General features: G+C 51.0%; 4 protein-coding genes across 4 annotated transcripts; 2 read left to right on the top strand and 2 right to left on the bottom strand.

The window, feature by feature from the left end:
* Positions 1–198: 198 nt before the first annotated feature.
* On the bottom strand, positions 199–1,443 carry Pdw03_6810 (NAD binding Rossmann fold oxidoreductase, putative; the record flags this gene model as incomplete). Its single annotated transcript, XM_014681163.1, has 1 exon — positions 199–1,443. The coding sequence occupies one exon, from the start codon at positions 1,441–1,443 to the stop codon at positions 199–201; it is 1,245 nt and encodes a 414-aa protein (XP_014536649.1).
* Positions 1,444–3,436: 1,993 nt separating this feature from the next.
* On the top strand, positions 3,437–5,832 carry Pdw03_6809 (Transcription factor RfeF, putative; the record flags this gene model as incomplete). The annotated part of the gene is made up of 7 exons (XM_066101460.1): positions 3,437–3,442; positions 3,513–3,644; positions 3,730–3,783; positions 4,389–5,271; positions 5,322–5,389; positions 5,441–5,751; positions 5,826–5,832. The coding sequence occupies 7 exons, from the start codon at positions 3,437–3,439 to the stop codon at positions 5,830–5,832; spliced, it is 1,461 nt and encodes a 486-aa protein (XP_065956543.1).
* A 1,148-nt stretch (positions 5,833–6,980) lies between these two features.
* Pdw03_6808 (Phospholipid-transporting ATPase (DRS2), putative) lies at positions 6,981–11,924 on the top strand (the record flags this gene model as incomplete). The annotated part of the gene is made up of 1 exon (XM_014681165.1): positions 6,981–11,924. One exon carries the CDS (start codon positions 6,981–6,983, stop codon positions 11,922–11,924), a length of 4,944 nt encoding a protein of 1,647 aa, XP_014536651.1.
* A 1,038-nt stretch (positions 11,925–12,962) lies between these two features.
* Positions 12,963–13,339, bottom strand: Pdw03_6807 (CoaE-domain-containing protein; the record flags this gene model as incomplete). The annotated part of the gene is made up of 2 exons (XM_066101459.1): positions 12,963–13,046; positions 13,130–13,339. 2 exons carry the CDS (start codon positions 13,337–13,339, stop codon positions 12,963–12,965), a joined length of 294 nt encoding a protein of 97 aa, XP_065956542.1.
* Between the last annotated feature and the right edge of the window lie 875 nt (positions 13,340–14,214).

The raw sequence follows: 14,214 nt of genomic DNA, 5'->3' as shown, positions 1-14,214 counted from the left end.
TCTTGTAATTTTTATGGAAGGGCGCCTCAGACCCGAGAGAGCCGTAAAAAAAATTCTTCACCAGCTGTTTTGATCTTTTTAGACTCCGATAATCCCTAGAGCGGGATTTAAAAACGCCCATGGAACCAACCCAAATGGCACTAGCAATCACTGGACAAATAGCCTCCTTTCTTCTACCGCCCGTTAGGAACTCAAAGCTCAACCCAACGGAGTTCGAATGGTACCACACTGGCGATTGTAGTGGTCAAAGATCATCAGTAACAGCCGTAGGTCCATGACAGCGTCGTCAGCTGTCGTTTTCGCCGCCGACCCTCCATCAACTAGATAAGAGTACAGAGCCATGAATTCACGCTCATACGCCTCGTCACAGGTACTAACGGTCTCCGTCCGCTTGACACGCGGGCGAGGAACAACATTCTCCGTCTCGTTAATTTGATTGCCATTGACATGATCCGTCTCCGCAGTCCCATCCGCTTCCTCAACAACAACCCGCACATACGTTCCGGTACTGATCTTCTCACCAGGACGGGGGAAGTCATACTCCACACTGAGAGTCTTGTGCGCACCGTAAACAGTCAGATGAGCATCGCAGCGAGGCACGGCATCAACACCAGCTTCATAGAGAAGCGTGAATGGATACCCGCCATTCTCTACGGAATTCGTATAGTGGAAAATGGCAGAGTAGAACGGGTCCGTGATAGCGACATTGGAAACAGCATTTGGGAATCCCAACGACTCGCGCATCACCGACAGATCATGACAACCCAGCATGCCGAGGTAACGACAAAAAGCGACTCTGTCCGAAGTTAGGTCCTCTTCGGATCCGAAGACGTCTTCCAGGAGCGCGCGGAACTGCTCCGGGTTATTGCTGCTTTTCAGTGGCGGTGTGATGTCTTTCGACGCCGGCGTGACAATGTTGTTCATTGGGCCGGCGATGTGTCGACAGCGCGCATAGTGCACGCGACCTAGGGTGGCGAGCTCTTTCTTGAAGACCTCTGTAAAGCAGGGCGCGTAGCGGCGCGCGCATCCGACGAAAACCTTTGGGCCGTCTGTTTCGTTAGTGCCGTTGACATATCGAGATGATTTTCCTTGGTTGATAGCTTCGCGAATCCGGCGCAGACTTGAGATGCTCATTGTGAGGGGAACTTCGACCATCACGTCTTTGCCGGCTTCGAGGGCGATCACGGTGTATTGTTCGTGGTACTCCATTGGGAGGAGGTTGAGGATGACATCTACTTCTTTATGAAGGAGGACATCTTCCACGACTGCCGTGCTGTAGGTTATGCCGAAGCGGGCTTGACACTGGTTTGCGATTTCGGGGTTGGAGTCGTAGATGGCTGTGAGGGTGTAGTGTGTTCCAAGGGAACGGAGGACCGGGAGATAAGTAGCTTGGACGGCGTTAGTCGCGCCTAGGATTCCTAGGCGGAGGACAGGGGTGGACATGTTGACAGACTAGGAAGCTGCAGATCCGATGAGTAAAGCTGGAAGGAAAAATTGCTGGGAGATGACCGGGCTTTTTGCAGATCGCCTGAGCTCAATGATTGGGAAGCTGAATTATATCTCAGGTAGCTCAAAGATTAAAAGGAGTTAGGAATGTGTGAAGGAGCAAATCACAGAAACTAGAGCAAGAGCAATGCTTCGACACGAACCTGGAATGATACAAAGAAAAGAGGGTAGTGCCCCTGTGAGCTGGGTGTCATCCTTTTTTTCAAGGGCACCCCCCTAGCAAACTTGTGACATCATTGTCCATGCACATTGGACAGTTCATATTTTTTTACCCCAGATTGGTCCTCCAGCCAGTAAGATCTAATACCCTTGATGTAGACAATCGATTATCTATCGATCCTACGTAGATATGGTTCAGGTCTGATGTACCACAGGCATTGGAATAAAAGGTATTATCACACCAAAGGGTCATACTCCTGACGTAGAATTATCTGCTTAGAATGCCAGCGCTTAAACTGCGATGTCTAGCTGTAGGCCGTTTTGAGCGATGTCCGTAAGAACTTCCATGGATGTAAGTATAGGAATGAGAATTCCCCACTAGCTTCTGAGTTGCTAGAAAAGTGGACATGTGAGTCGCAGTCAACAGCACAAGTACGTCGAGTGAAGAATTGAACCATTGGGTAGAAGCAAAGACCGAACTCGTAGCAGAATCAAGCCAGGGCGAGACACATCGTATATTAGCCAAGGGCCACCCTACAATTCAATCAAGCCGAATAACTCACAAATTCTAAGCGTGGGCTTCCAGCAGCGACATAGAACTAATCTGTAGGGACACGACTTAATAGCATGCTTTTGTTATCGAGTAGAGTCGACAATCCGAGCGCGGAAGAAACAGATTGCTAGTGACAACTGATCTCAGTGTTGGGATTGTTGATTCTTCACTAGCTTTACAAGGCACGGACTTAACACAAAGCCCTAGACCCAACATAACACACCAAACCCCTTTCGAGATTTGCTGGCTATAGCACGCGAGAACAACATCATCGGCGACCTCAGTAGCACTGGTGGCACGCACAGATAGGACCTTCTCTTTCAGTGCCAAATCTTGCTACGCCTGCAATAATCATCCAACCCATTTTGATTGCAATTAAGCCATCGGGGCATCGTCTCTTCAATTCCCTGGACTCAACAAGGCAGCATGCCATTGCAACCAAGCGGAATATGATCTTCTCCTTGTCTTTAATGAGCCAAGACTCACCTTGTTGGCACTCCTAATCGAGGACACTCTCTCTATCATCTGCCTCACAGAAATCACTGGCGTATATACGCGGTCCTATCCGAGATGCGGAACTCCCAAAATTTGAGGAACATTCATTTCGAGACGAGATGGTCTCACTTTGACTGTGGGATGATGCTGCCAAGTTGGACGGAATTGAAGCCATCACATCCCGTGCTGGATGATAACTTGGCGTGATGCTCGTGCAATTGCAGCGTAATACCTGAGAGAGTCATACGGTATTAGTGCGATTACAGCTTTTGAATACCTGGTTACATGTTCTATTTTAGAAAACGGAAGACATGTTGCGGTTTCTTCCCACTAGCACTGTTCACCGAGGAATCACCCTGTCTATCTAGGCAGCCTTGGAGTGAAACATTTAGTGGGGCCTAAGCGTCCTGATGAGGGAAAATGGCAAATTCGGGTTAAAATTCGGGTTAAAATTGGGTGTGAAGTTGGGTGTGAGGTGTATAGGGCTGAATACATCGACTTGCTTCCATTAAGGTACTTCAAGGTACTTTGATTGGATAAAGACAAGTGGGGGGGATGAAGTGTCCGTAGGTACCCAATGTACAACAATACAGCCTCACTTGGCTTAAGAGGGGCCACATCAGGCAGCATCATTGAACCTTTCCTCCTGTGATACTTCAACTTCTCTGTCTTTTCCTCTTTTCCTCCTTTCCTCTTGTCCTCTTGTCCTCATCCAGTTCGTCAATGGGTGTATGTCTTCCCGATTCCTCTCCCTACAACTCCGAGACAACCACTCAGTCTGATCCCTCCACCTTTTTAGTTTGCTCAGAAAATCGCCGCAGCGCAGAATAGCCAAAATAGCCAGAACATGGCTGATGGTGGCTCATATGAAGGTGCCCCTCCGTCAGGGTACCCTGGTGGTCCTCCTGCAGCCTTACAGGCTGGTGGATTGGTAAGTCATGTGTTCTATCGATGACTCGCAGTTCGACGTCATAGAAAAATAAAAACGGGAAAAGAAAAGCTGACATGCGCAGCAGAGTCAACAGCCCCAGTACTCGGCTTTTTCAGGATCCCCAGCCCCTCAGGGATCGGTAAGCCATCTTTTTCCTTGACAATTTTTGCTTTTCGTGTTCTCCCCCACTTCCACGATTTACCCCTCCACGGTCATCATCCTTCTGGAACCATGTCAGGACCTTACCAAGGCTATCCTTACGGCGGCTCATCTCAACATCAGAATCCATCATCTCCCTATTCCAGGCCGCCACCATCCACACCCTACCCCGCATCCCAGCAATCTCAGCAATCTCAAAGCTATGGCCGCCCTCCTCCACCCCCACCACAAGGACAGCCCTATGCTTCTTCTAGCTCGCCATACCCCGGACGACAGTCTATACAGTCGCCATACCCTGGTCAGCAGCAAGCTCTGCAGTCACCCTACCCTGGACAACAGTATCCAGGACAACAGCAATACCCTGGACAACAGCAATACCCTGGACAACAGCAATACCCTGGACAACAGCAATACCCCGGACAACAGCAATACCCCGGACAACAGCAATACCCCGGACATCAACCGTCATATGTACAAAATGCCCCTTGCCCTGCACATCTTCCTGTTTCTGTATTTTGTATCTGACCTTACCTCGGATCCTCGTTGAATGCTTGTTGGCTGGAGAAGAATGCTAACGGAAACCAGAACCAGGCACCACAATGCCCTAGTCAGGGAGCTCAATACTCCGGTGGCCAGGGCCGTCCTGAACCTTCACCTGGACCACCAAGTGGACCGCCGCTAGGCCAGTATGGCGCACCAGGCGGTGCCCCTCACGCTGCAGTCTCCCCGGCTACCCAGCAGCAGGTCGCAGCTTACCGATCGCTTTTGATTTCCACGATTCAAGAGAATAATCTCCAAAGCTTCTACCCCCCGGAGCGACTGGATCGGCTTGTTCAGACGCTTGCCATCGAAGCACCGTGCAAGCTCAATAAGCTGATTCAGGAATGGGCCGTGCCTATGGAGGTTGCATCAGATGTCATGAAGCTCGCGCTGTTCGACGTGATTCTTTACGTGGATGACAGTGGATCCATCGAATTCGAAGAGAAGGGACTCCGAAAGGATCAACTCAGACAGATCCTCGGCATCGTCGCTACTGCTGCATCTACCTTCGACCAGGACGGTATTTCTATCCGATTCATGAACTCTAGTGAGGTGGGCGATGGCATTCGGAATGCAGATGATGTCAACCGTCTAGTTTCCCGAGTCCGTTTCTCGGGTCTGACCCCCCTGGGCACCAACCTGAAGACCAAGGTCATCGACCCGATGGTCGTTCAACCCGCCCAGGCCAACCGTCTCGAGAAGCCCGTGCTGGTGATCACCATAACCGACGGACAGCCTGCCGGTGAGCCTCTCGGTGCCGTGAGTGATGTCATTCGTTACGCAGTGGAGGAGACCACGCGGACCCGTCATGGCCCCAGCTCCGTATCCTTCCAATTTTCGCAGGTGGGAACTGATCAGCGGGCTCGCGATTTCTTGGGCTCTCTGGACCAGGACCCTCATATTGGCCACCTGATTGACTGTACCTCCAGTAAGTTCTACGGGAGATTCATGGTGGATCTAGCTAACGTGGTGTTCTAGACTTCGAGGTTGAGCAGGATGAGATGTCCCGTGCTAACCCGCCCGTGCATCTCACTCGCGAGCTTTGGGTAAGTGACTCGTTCGGTTGATCATTTCTTAGTATCTAACTGACTATGTAGTGTGCCAAACTAATGCTCGGCGCTATCGATTCCTCCTACGACACCAAGGATGAGCGAGACAACCAACGTCGTGGTGGACCTCCACCTGCATCGGTAAGCCAGTACGGAGGAGGCTACGGTCAACCTTCGCCATCCCAGGGCCAAGCTCAGCCTCCTTATGGTCCGCCCCCTGATGCCCCGCCGACTTCGTACGGTTCCCAGTCCGGCTACCCACTCCAGGGTGGTCAATGCCAACAGCAACTTCCTCAGCAGCCCCCCTGCCCGGGATCGCGTGGATATGGCCAACAGCAACAGCAACAGCAACCATATGGGTATGGTTCACAGCCTGGATCTGGCTACCAGTATGGTGGACAGCCACGTTATTGATGGAATTTGACGTCGTCAGGTTCTGAGTTTTCGTTTTGGCCATGGGGCTTGGAGAGATGATGGTGGTTAGTCTCACTTAACGGCATGTTCCACGTAGTTTCCAAGAATTCCAAAGGATTTGTATCCAACTTTTACTTGACGGTCCTTAATTCCAAAATTTTTTTTTTCTTTTAAAACTGGAACTGCTGGGGCCTGCCAAGGTTGACAGGTGTGCGAAGTTCGGAGTCCGGAGCACCGCCATTACGATCGGGCCCGCCAAGGCTAAGACGAATCAGCCCAATTCACAAAAGCTGTTCAAGAGTTGTGAGACCTATACTTGCAGAACACTCGGATACACAGAAGGGTCGTACAGGATCTACATAGTAATCCGTGTGAGCAAAAGGGGGAAGTCAGTTTATCATTCCTCTAATTTTTTCCTTTCTGCGTTAGGGCAGGGTCTAAGGAATGTGAGGTTGGCCAATAGTAAAGCGGGTACTTCTGGATCCAGCGGGCCCTTCGCATGTCGAATGCAGCGAGGAACCATGCCCTTTGATTGGACAACTCTTAATTTAAACCTGGATGGGGGCGTAAGTGTGGAATAATTGTCCGTATGGTGTATGGTTGCATCTCAAGTTGTACGCGTTGCCCAGAACTCTGCCGAGAACGGGGTTTGCTATTTGGTCTTGGGACGTTTGAGCCGTTTGGGATTTTTCCAATGTCTGCTCGATTCTAGTTTTTTTTCCTCTAAACATTCGCCTATCAGATATCGTTGTACTCCGTGCTTCGTAGATCTTCCACGTTAAGATATTGCCAGTTGGAACACTAGGCCGTTTTGGGTTGACGATTTTCCTCCAACTTAGTCCTGGCTGCTCCTGGTCTCTGGGGTTTTAAGTCTTGGCCTCTTCTTTTCTCTTCTCTAGGACACAATCATTGCGCCCTTCCATTCTGTCCTTGCATCAGGGGTCTTTTCGCTTGCTCAACCCTCGCCACACTTTTGTCTTGCAGGGGAACTGATTCCCCCACCAAAAGAACTGCAGAAGAATGCCTGTCTGATGAGTGCGTCGAATCGAATACTACACCTTATTATTGAGGACAGCCGGCAAGGAAAGGGTTCAACAATCTCGGAGGGAAAAAAGAAGTACCGAGATCGTCGGGGTTTGTCCCGCGCACTCGTGCCAGGAATTCCACTGCCGTCATGTCCAACGACATACCAACAGAACCTACAGAGGGCACTCAACCCGAGCAGAACGATGTTCTCCGACGCCCATCACTCGTGCCACCACGAACGCTCTCCGACTCCGGGCGGCGCATCTCCTCCCAACATGTGCGCTTTTCAACCGATCTCGATCGCGAGTCGACCGAGGAACAACGACAGACAAACTGGGACCGACGTCCCAATTCCCAAGGACTAATTGTGGACACGGCGCTGGCGCCGCCATTGGTTCGACCCGCTTCATCTCCCACCTCTCCTCTCTCGCCTCCCAATGCCACCAAAAATGCGACCCTCTCCCCCATTTCCCCGTTGAGTCATGAATCCGTCGGTCGGTCTCGTTCGCGAAATCGTGGATACTCACTCCGTCGCAGCATTTTCAATAAGACCATTCACTCAACGGGCAAGGATGATCTCGCCCAGGTTGAGCTGGGTGAGGTCAAAGCACCCTCATCTGATGTGACTACCGCTATAACTCCGGCTGCTGAGACGCTTACTGCCGCCGATGAGAAGCACGCTCCGAGCATCGCACCGACTGCAAACATTGACTCAACCCATAGGGAGCATGCTTCTCCCTGTGTCTCCTCTGAGCTCCCGGAGAGGGGCCTTAAGGAGAAGTTTTCCGTGTCTGTAGCCCAGGAGAAGTGGCTTCAGAAGAAGGCGACTACCGCAGTGGCTGTCGCACGCTTCCAGGCTGTTATGACGTCTATCCAGAAGTTCGTTCTGCGCATCGAGGACATTCCACCTACTCAAGATGGGCGCCACATTGATTTGAATCCATCCATGGCAAGTTCCATGATTGATGAGCGCACGGGGAAGCCTTATATCGGAAACTTCATTCGTTCGAGCCGTTACAGTCTCTGGAGTTTCTTCCCTCGCCAACTCTTCGCCCAATTCACCAAAGTCGCCAATCTCTACTTCCTAATCGTCGCCATCCTGCAGATGATCCCTGGCCTAAGTACCACTGGAACATACACCACCATTGTCCCGCTTTTGATCTTCGTTGGTATCTCGATGGGCAAGGAGGGATTTGATGATTGGCGCCGTTATCGCTTGGACAGGGAAGAGAACAACCGGGATGCTTGGGTGCTCCGCCCAGGCCACTGGACGATTCACGATGGCGCCTCCGTGATCAGTAACGCTCAAGATTGGGAGCGGATCAAATGTGAGGAGATTCGTGTCGGAGACGTTATTAGACTTGAGCGCGACCAGCCAATTCCCGCTGATATTGCCCTACTTCACGCCAACGGACCCAACGGCGTCGCTTACATTGAGACCATGGCTCTTGACGGCGAGACAAATTTGAAGAATAAGCAGCCTTGCCAGCCTGTCAGCAAAGTCTGTTCGACTGTAGAAGACATCTTTAGCAACTCCTTGCACTTCGTAGTTGAGGACCCCAACTTGGATCTCTACAAGTTTGACGGTCATGTCACCGTCAACGGCCAGGAGAAACTTCCTTTGACCAACAATGAGATTGTTTACCGTGGCAGCATCCTTCGCAACACTGACCGCGCTCTGGGTATGGTCATTTACACCGGCGAGGAATGCAAGATCCGCATGAACGCTAATAAGAACCCGCGAATCAAGAGGCCCACTCTCCAGGATAAGGTCAACCGTGTGGTCATGTTGATCGTAGTTTTGGTCGTTATCCTAGCCGTTGTCTGCACCGTGGCCTACAAGTTCTGGTCTCGCGACGTGGAGCAACATTCTTGGTATCTTGATGATGCCAGTGTTTCTTACGGCCCAATTTTCACATCGTTCCTGATCATGTTCAACACCATGATTCCCATCTCCCTCTACGTGAGTATGGAAATCGTCAAAGTTGCCCAGATGGTGCTTCTGAACGATATCGACATGTACGACCCCGAAACCGACACCCCGCTCGAGGCGCGCACATCGACCATCAACGAGGAGCTCGGTCAAGTCAGCTACATCTTCTCTGACAAGACGGGTACTCTGACCAATAACTCCATGCGCTTCCGCAAAATGAGTGTGGCTGGAACTGCTTGGTTGCACGATGCCGACCTCCAAGAGGAGGCTGCTCGTGCAGGTGACCACACCAAGTTGATCCACAAGAAGCGGAGCGCAAAGGGCAAGAAGGCAATGGGCCGCAAGTCCAATGTTTCCGAGGCTCAGATGCCCCGTCCGTCGAATGTTTCTGGGCCTGCTGATGCTCTCCGTCAGTCTGGCCGCTCGGCTACTACATATCGTACGGAAGAGATGCTGGAATACATTCAACGCAAGCCTTACACCATCTTTGCCCGAAAGACGAAACTGTTCATTCTGTCCATGGCCTTGTGTCATACTTGCATTCCCGAAGAAGACGCGTACGGAAACACCACTTTCCAGGCTGCATCCCCAGATGAGTTGGCTCTTGTTCTTGCAGCGCAGGATCTAGGATATCTCGTCGTGGATCGCCAATCCAACACGCTGATCATTCGCACAAAACCGGACGGACTGGACGAAGCTACCAACGACGAAGTCTACGAGATCATGGACGTGATTGAGTTCTCGAGTGCACGAAAACGCATGTCCGTCGTTGTTCGCATGCCCGACCAGCGCATCTGCCTATTCTGCAAGGGTGCTGACACCACGTTGATGCGTCTCTTAAAGCAGGCGGACCTGGCACGTGAGAAGGCGACTGAGATCGAGCGCCGAGCAAGCAGGCGCAAAAATGCCGAGGCGAACCAGGTCATCCGACGTAACAGCGAGCACCAAAGCCGGAAGAACAGTGTCGCTCGAAGCAGCATGACGCGGCCAAGCTTCAGCCGTCGACGCTCATCGGTTACTGGCCAACAAGGTTCTGATCTTCGCGCCAGTATCGATGGTTGGCTACGCGACAGGGAAACGGATGGTGGTATGCGGAACAGAGAGGCTGATAGCGAGTACTACAGCCCTCGGCCTTCAGCGCAAATGGGCAGACCCTCGGCCGTCCTCTCAGACTCTGGAAGCTCTATGAATGGCGACGACGATGATGATCTTGTGGAGGAGGCACTGGTTGTCAACGAGGCGGCCATTTTCGAGCGCTGCTTCCAGCATTTAAACGACTTTGCCACTGACGGTTTGAGAACTTTGTTGTATGGCCACCGGTTTTTGGACGAAGCGACCTACACCAACTGGAAGACTGTGTACAATGAAGCTTGCACTAGCCTTGTTGATCGGCAGCAGAAAATCGAGGACGCTGGCGAGCAGATTGAGCAGCAGCTGGAGCTTACTGGCGCCACTGCTATCGAGGACAAGCTGCAAAAGGGCGTGCCGGAGGCTATTGACAAACTACGACGAGCCAATATCAAGATGTGGATGCTGACTGGTGATAAGCGGGAGACTGCTATCAACATCGGCCACTCGTGTCGTCTGGTTAAGGAGTACTCGACACTGACTATCCTGGATCAAGAGAATGGCGATGTTGAGCAGACGATCACGCATCTTATTGAGGAGATTACCTGTGGCCGTGTGGCGCATTCCGTGGTTGTGGTTGATGGCCATACACTTTCGTTGATCGAAGTGAATGAGGTGGTGCGTGAACAATTCTTCCAACTGGCTGTCAAGGCAGACTCGGTCATCTGTTGCCGAGCGAGCCCGAAGCAAAAAGCGTTCTTGGTGAGATCGATCCGAAAACAGCTCACCGACGCAATCACACTTGCCATTGGAGACGGCGCCAACGATATCGCCATGATCCAGGAGGCCCATGTGGGTATCGGAATCACTGGAAAGGAGGGATTGCAGGCAGCACGTATCTCGGACTACTCGATTGCGCAGTTCCGCTTCCTTCTTAAGCTGCTTCTGGTACACGGTCGGTGGAACTACATACGTGCCTGCAAGTATACACTCGGTACGTTCTGGAAGGAGATGCTGTTCTACCTGACCCAAGCGCTGTATCAGCGCTGGAATGGCTATACTGGCACCAGTTTGTACGAGCCGTGGAGTCTGAGTATGTTCAACACGCTGTTCACCTCGCTCGCTGTCATCTTCCTGGGTATCTTCACCAAAGATCTCTCAGCATCAACACTGCTAGCCGTGCCGGAGCTCTACACCAAGGGTCAACAACACGGAGGCTTCAATACACGGCTCTATCTGGGCTGGTCATTCATGGCGGCTTGCGAAGCAGTGATCATTTTCTTCACGATGCGGAGTCTTTTTGGCCTCGCAAACATCAACACCAGCGGCAACGACATCTTCTCCCTGGGCCTACTCACCTTCTCCGCGTGCATTATCGTCATCAACGTCAAACTCCAAGCCCTGGAAGTCCACAACAAAACGTACATGTCGCTAATTGTAATTATCATTTCCGTCGGCGGCTGGTTCGTGTGGGATCTCATCCTCGACCGTGAATACACCATGTCCTCCGGCAAAGGCATCTACTTCCTCCCCTCCAACTTCGTCCATCACTCCGGCCATAACCTCCTCTTCTGGACTGTCCTCCTGCTGTCTGTCTCAGCCGTTCTTCTCTTCGAGTTCACTGTCTCAACCCTCCGCGCCCTCTTCTTCCCAACAGACGTCGACATCTTCCAAGAATACGAACAAGATCTCGACATCCGCAAGCGCTTCGAAGAGGCCGCTGCCTCGGAACTCCAGCAGGGCTGGGACCATGGGACCAAGAGATCAAGTTTCGAGATCGCCCGTGAGAACGCCGAGAAGGCTGAGATGGATGCCCGTGAACGCCAGGTCCGCGAGCTGCTCGCCCGCCCCCGCGTGATGGACTCCAAGCTTGACCCCACGGAACTCGAGGTTGATGGCTTCACCAGTGCCAGCGCCAGCGCCACGGCTAGTCACAACAGCAGCACGCACAGCCACAATGCTGAACCGGACCGTGGTCGCCGGTCTGGCTTCCTCTGTCCCGAAGATGCCATTGGGCGCCGACGCTCCGTTGAGATCCAGGATCTCTTTTTCAAGGGATATGGTGCTGTGCGCAAGGGCCAGCTGAAATGATTGGATGGACTCTCCTTTTTTTTTTTTTTTTTCCCGTCTGCTCTTTTTTTTCGTCCTCCGTCTTTCTCTCATGGCGATTGCATCTGCGAGTCCTGTCTATTAGCTTATCATACGATGCCCTCTGGCATCGAAAGGCGTTGGTTCGATTCTTGATTTTGGGTTCCTGTCCACGCCTTCGTGGTCTCTTTCCTTTTTGTTCGCTGTTCGGTCTCTTGCACAGTCGACCGTCGGTTCCCAAGATACCCTGACTCTCATCGTTGACTGTTTGATTTTTCGCGTTACATATCGGGTTCTCGTTTCAGTCGTGTGATTCCCCCCCCCCCCCCCCCCTTTTCTTGCGGATGAGGTGCAGTACATAGTTTTTACCTCGTCAAATTATTTATAATTTAGAGATGTGACAGCGGTTTCTTTAATGGCAATGTACGGTTCTTTGTAGATATGGGTCATACCTGCACAGAGTATAGAGTTGAATTACCAGGGGGAGGTAAACTTCGTCTTGTATCTTGGCGTGTCTTAAGACACATTGAAGATCTTTTCTCTAGTGCTTGGCTCAATTCTTCACCATTCCCAGACACTGAGTGAGGTCCATGGTCCAATCCACATCTGGCAGCTTGAGCAATCTACATCTCGCATATGCATCTACCACTGGACTCAGCTACCCCTGTTGCTTTTTTTGCAGTTTCTTCAAACACTTTTTTGAACTCTTCTCAGATGCCTTCCTTTTCTGAATTTGGGTTTAAATTGTCTAATCAACTCGCTATATGCACCACACTATGATTGTCAACTACCATGCTCCGCCATCGTGGCCTCATATCCAAGCAACTGAAGTCCTTTCTGATCCTGCATCCTCAACAATATCTTCCGGATCATCTAGCATGGGCTGGAACGCAATTTCCCCATGATCTCATGATCCCTGGCCTTTCCTCCAAATCACAGGAACTCTACCAAGATCTTTACATGTCACCTGCTCAACATACTCCGCAACGCCCTTGCCACCCCCTAGATGCACCTAGAATCAATGCTCGACTATCCTGATAATCAACGGACGGAAGATCCTTCCACCACCGCATTCGAAGGCCCTCCCCGATTGCCAGAAGTACAATCAGTGCAGTGATCGCCGCACTAGCAATAATGTAAGCCCGCGATCTGACTCGCAGAGCAGAGACCTGGACCACTACAGGTGTGGATTTCTCAAAACCACTAACCATCAACTGAGCCAAGGCATACGCAACCAGCATATCGTCGACTAACGAAGTAACTGCGTTCTCCATTCCCTTCTTCACAATCCGCGTCTCGGATAAATTCCCACCGGCGACAGACGTGCGGTAATCACTAATGCTAGCATTGTAGGCGTCACCAAGGGTCGAGCGATAGTAACTAGTCAGATCGTTGGAAATAAGTTCAAGTTGTCGCATGACGATGTGGGTGACGTTGTGATGGGGGGTCGATATAGACCGGGCCCACGGATGACTCAGACGCATTGATTTTGCTCACGCTGATGTTCCGTCCTTGGATATCGACCGAGATAGTGAATTATCACCGCCAATCGTCGACTACCCTCGTCCACACCTAGAAGGGCAAGCCATGGAGTCGGACGATTTAACAATGCTAAATAAGACCGAGACGTTGTTACTACATTGTGTGATTCCTTTGTTTTCGGTGCTAAAAAAAAACTGGTGATGTGTTCACATCGAATCGCGCGTCTAGTTGCCAGCGCTGACTACCCACATCAACTTCATGTTGTGCCGCTAGCATACGAGAAATTAAGCCCATTATATGTCTAATGGGAATCAAAAGGTAATCTGTATATTATTGACAAACACTAGCCCTGAATACTGAGTTAAAGCTGTACGCTGTCTTGCAGAAACTCTCCGAAACAGAATTTCTAGCGAGCTGGATGAAAGTGAACGCAATAGGACTTTCGTTGCTAAGTAGATACTCCTACTCCAGGATGTGAGTTGATAATCTCGAATGTTAATATCCGATCTTGACACAAGAATAAATGGCTAAATCTGAATGAAGATTTCCGATTCGGGCATCTCTACCCGGGGAGTTCGTACTAAAATTGCACTATCGATTTGCAAGAACCACAATTTTCTTGGGTACTGTAGCCTTGCAAGTGGGCTCAGATCGGGTTCGAATTAGACCTCAGTTCTGACGCACACTGTAGATATCTCACTTATTGAATGTGGCCCAACCGGCTAAATTATCAATGATAGAAATTTGGTGATAACAATCTTGAACTCGTAATAATCCCTGGAGAGTGCCATACAATGGAGTCGATGGTCAT

This window comes from Penicillium digitatum, chromosome 2, assembly GCF_016767815.1.
Source record: "Penicillium digitatum chromosome 2, complete sequence".
NCBI lineage: Eukaryota > Fungi > Ascomycota > Eurotiomycetes > Eurotiales > Aspergillaceae > Penicillium > Penicillium digitatum.
This window is presented reverse-complemented; position numbering and strand designations above follow the sequence as displayed.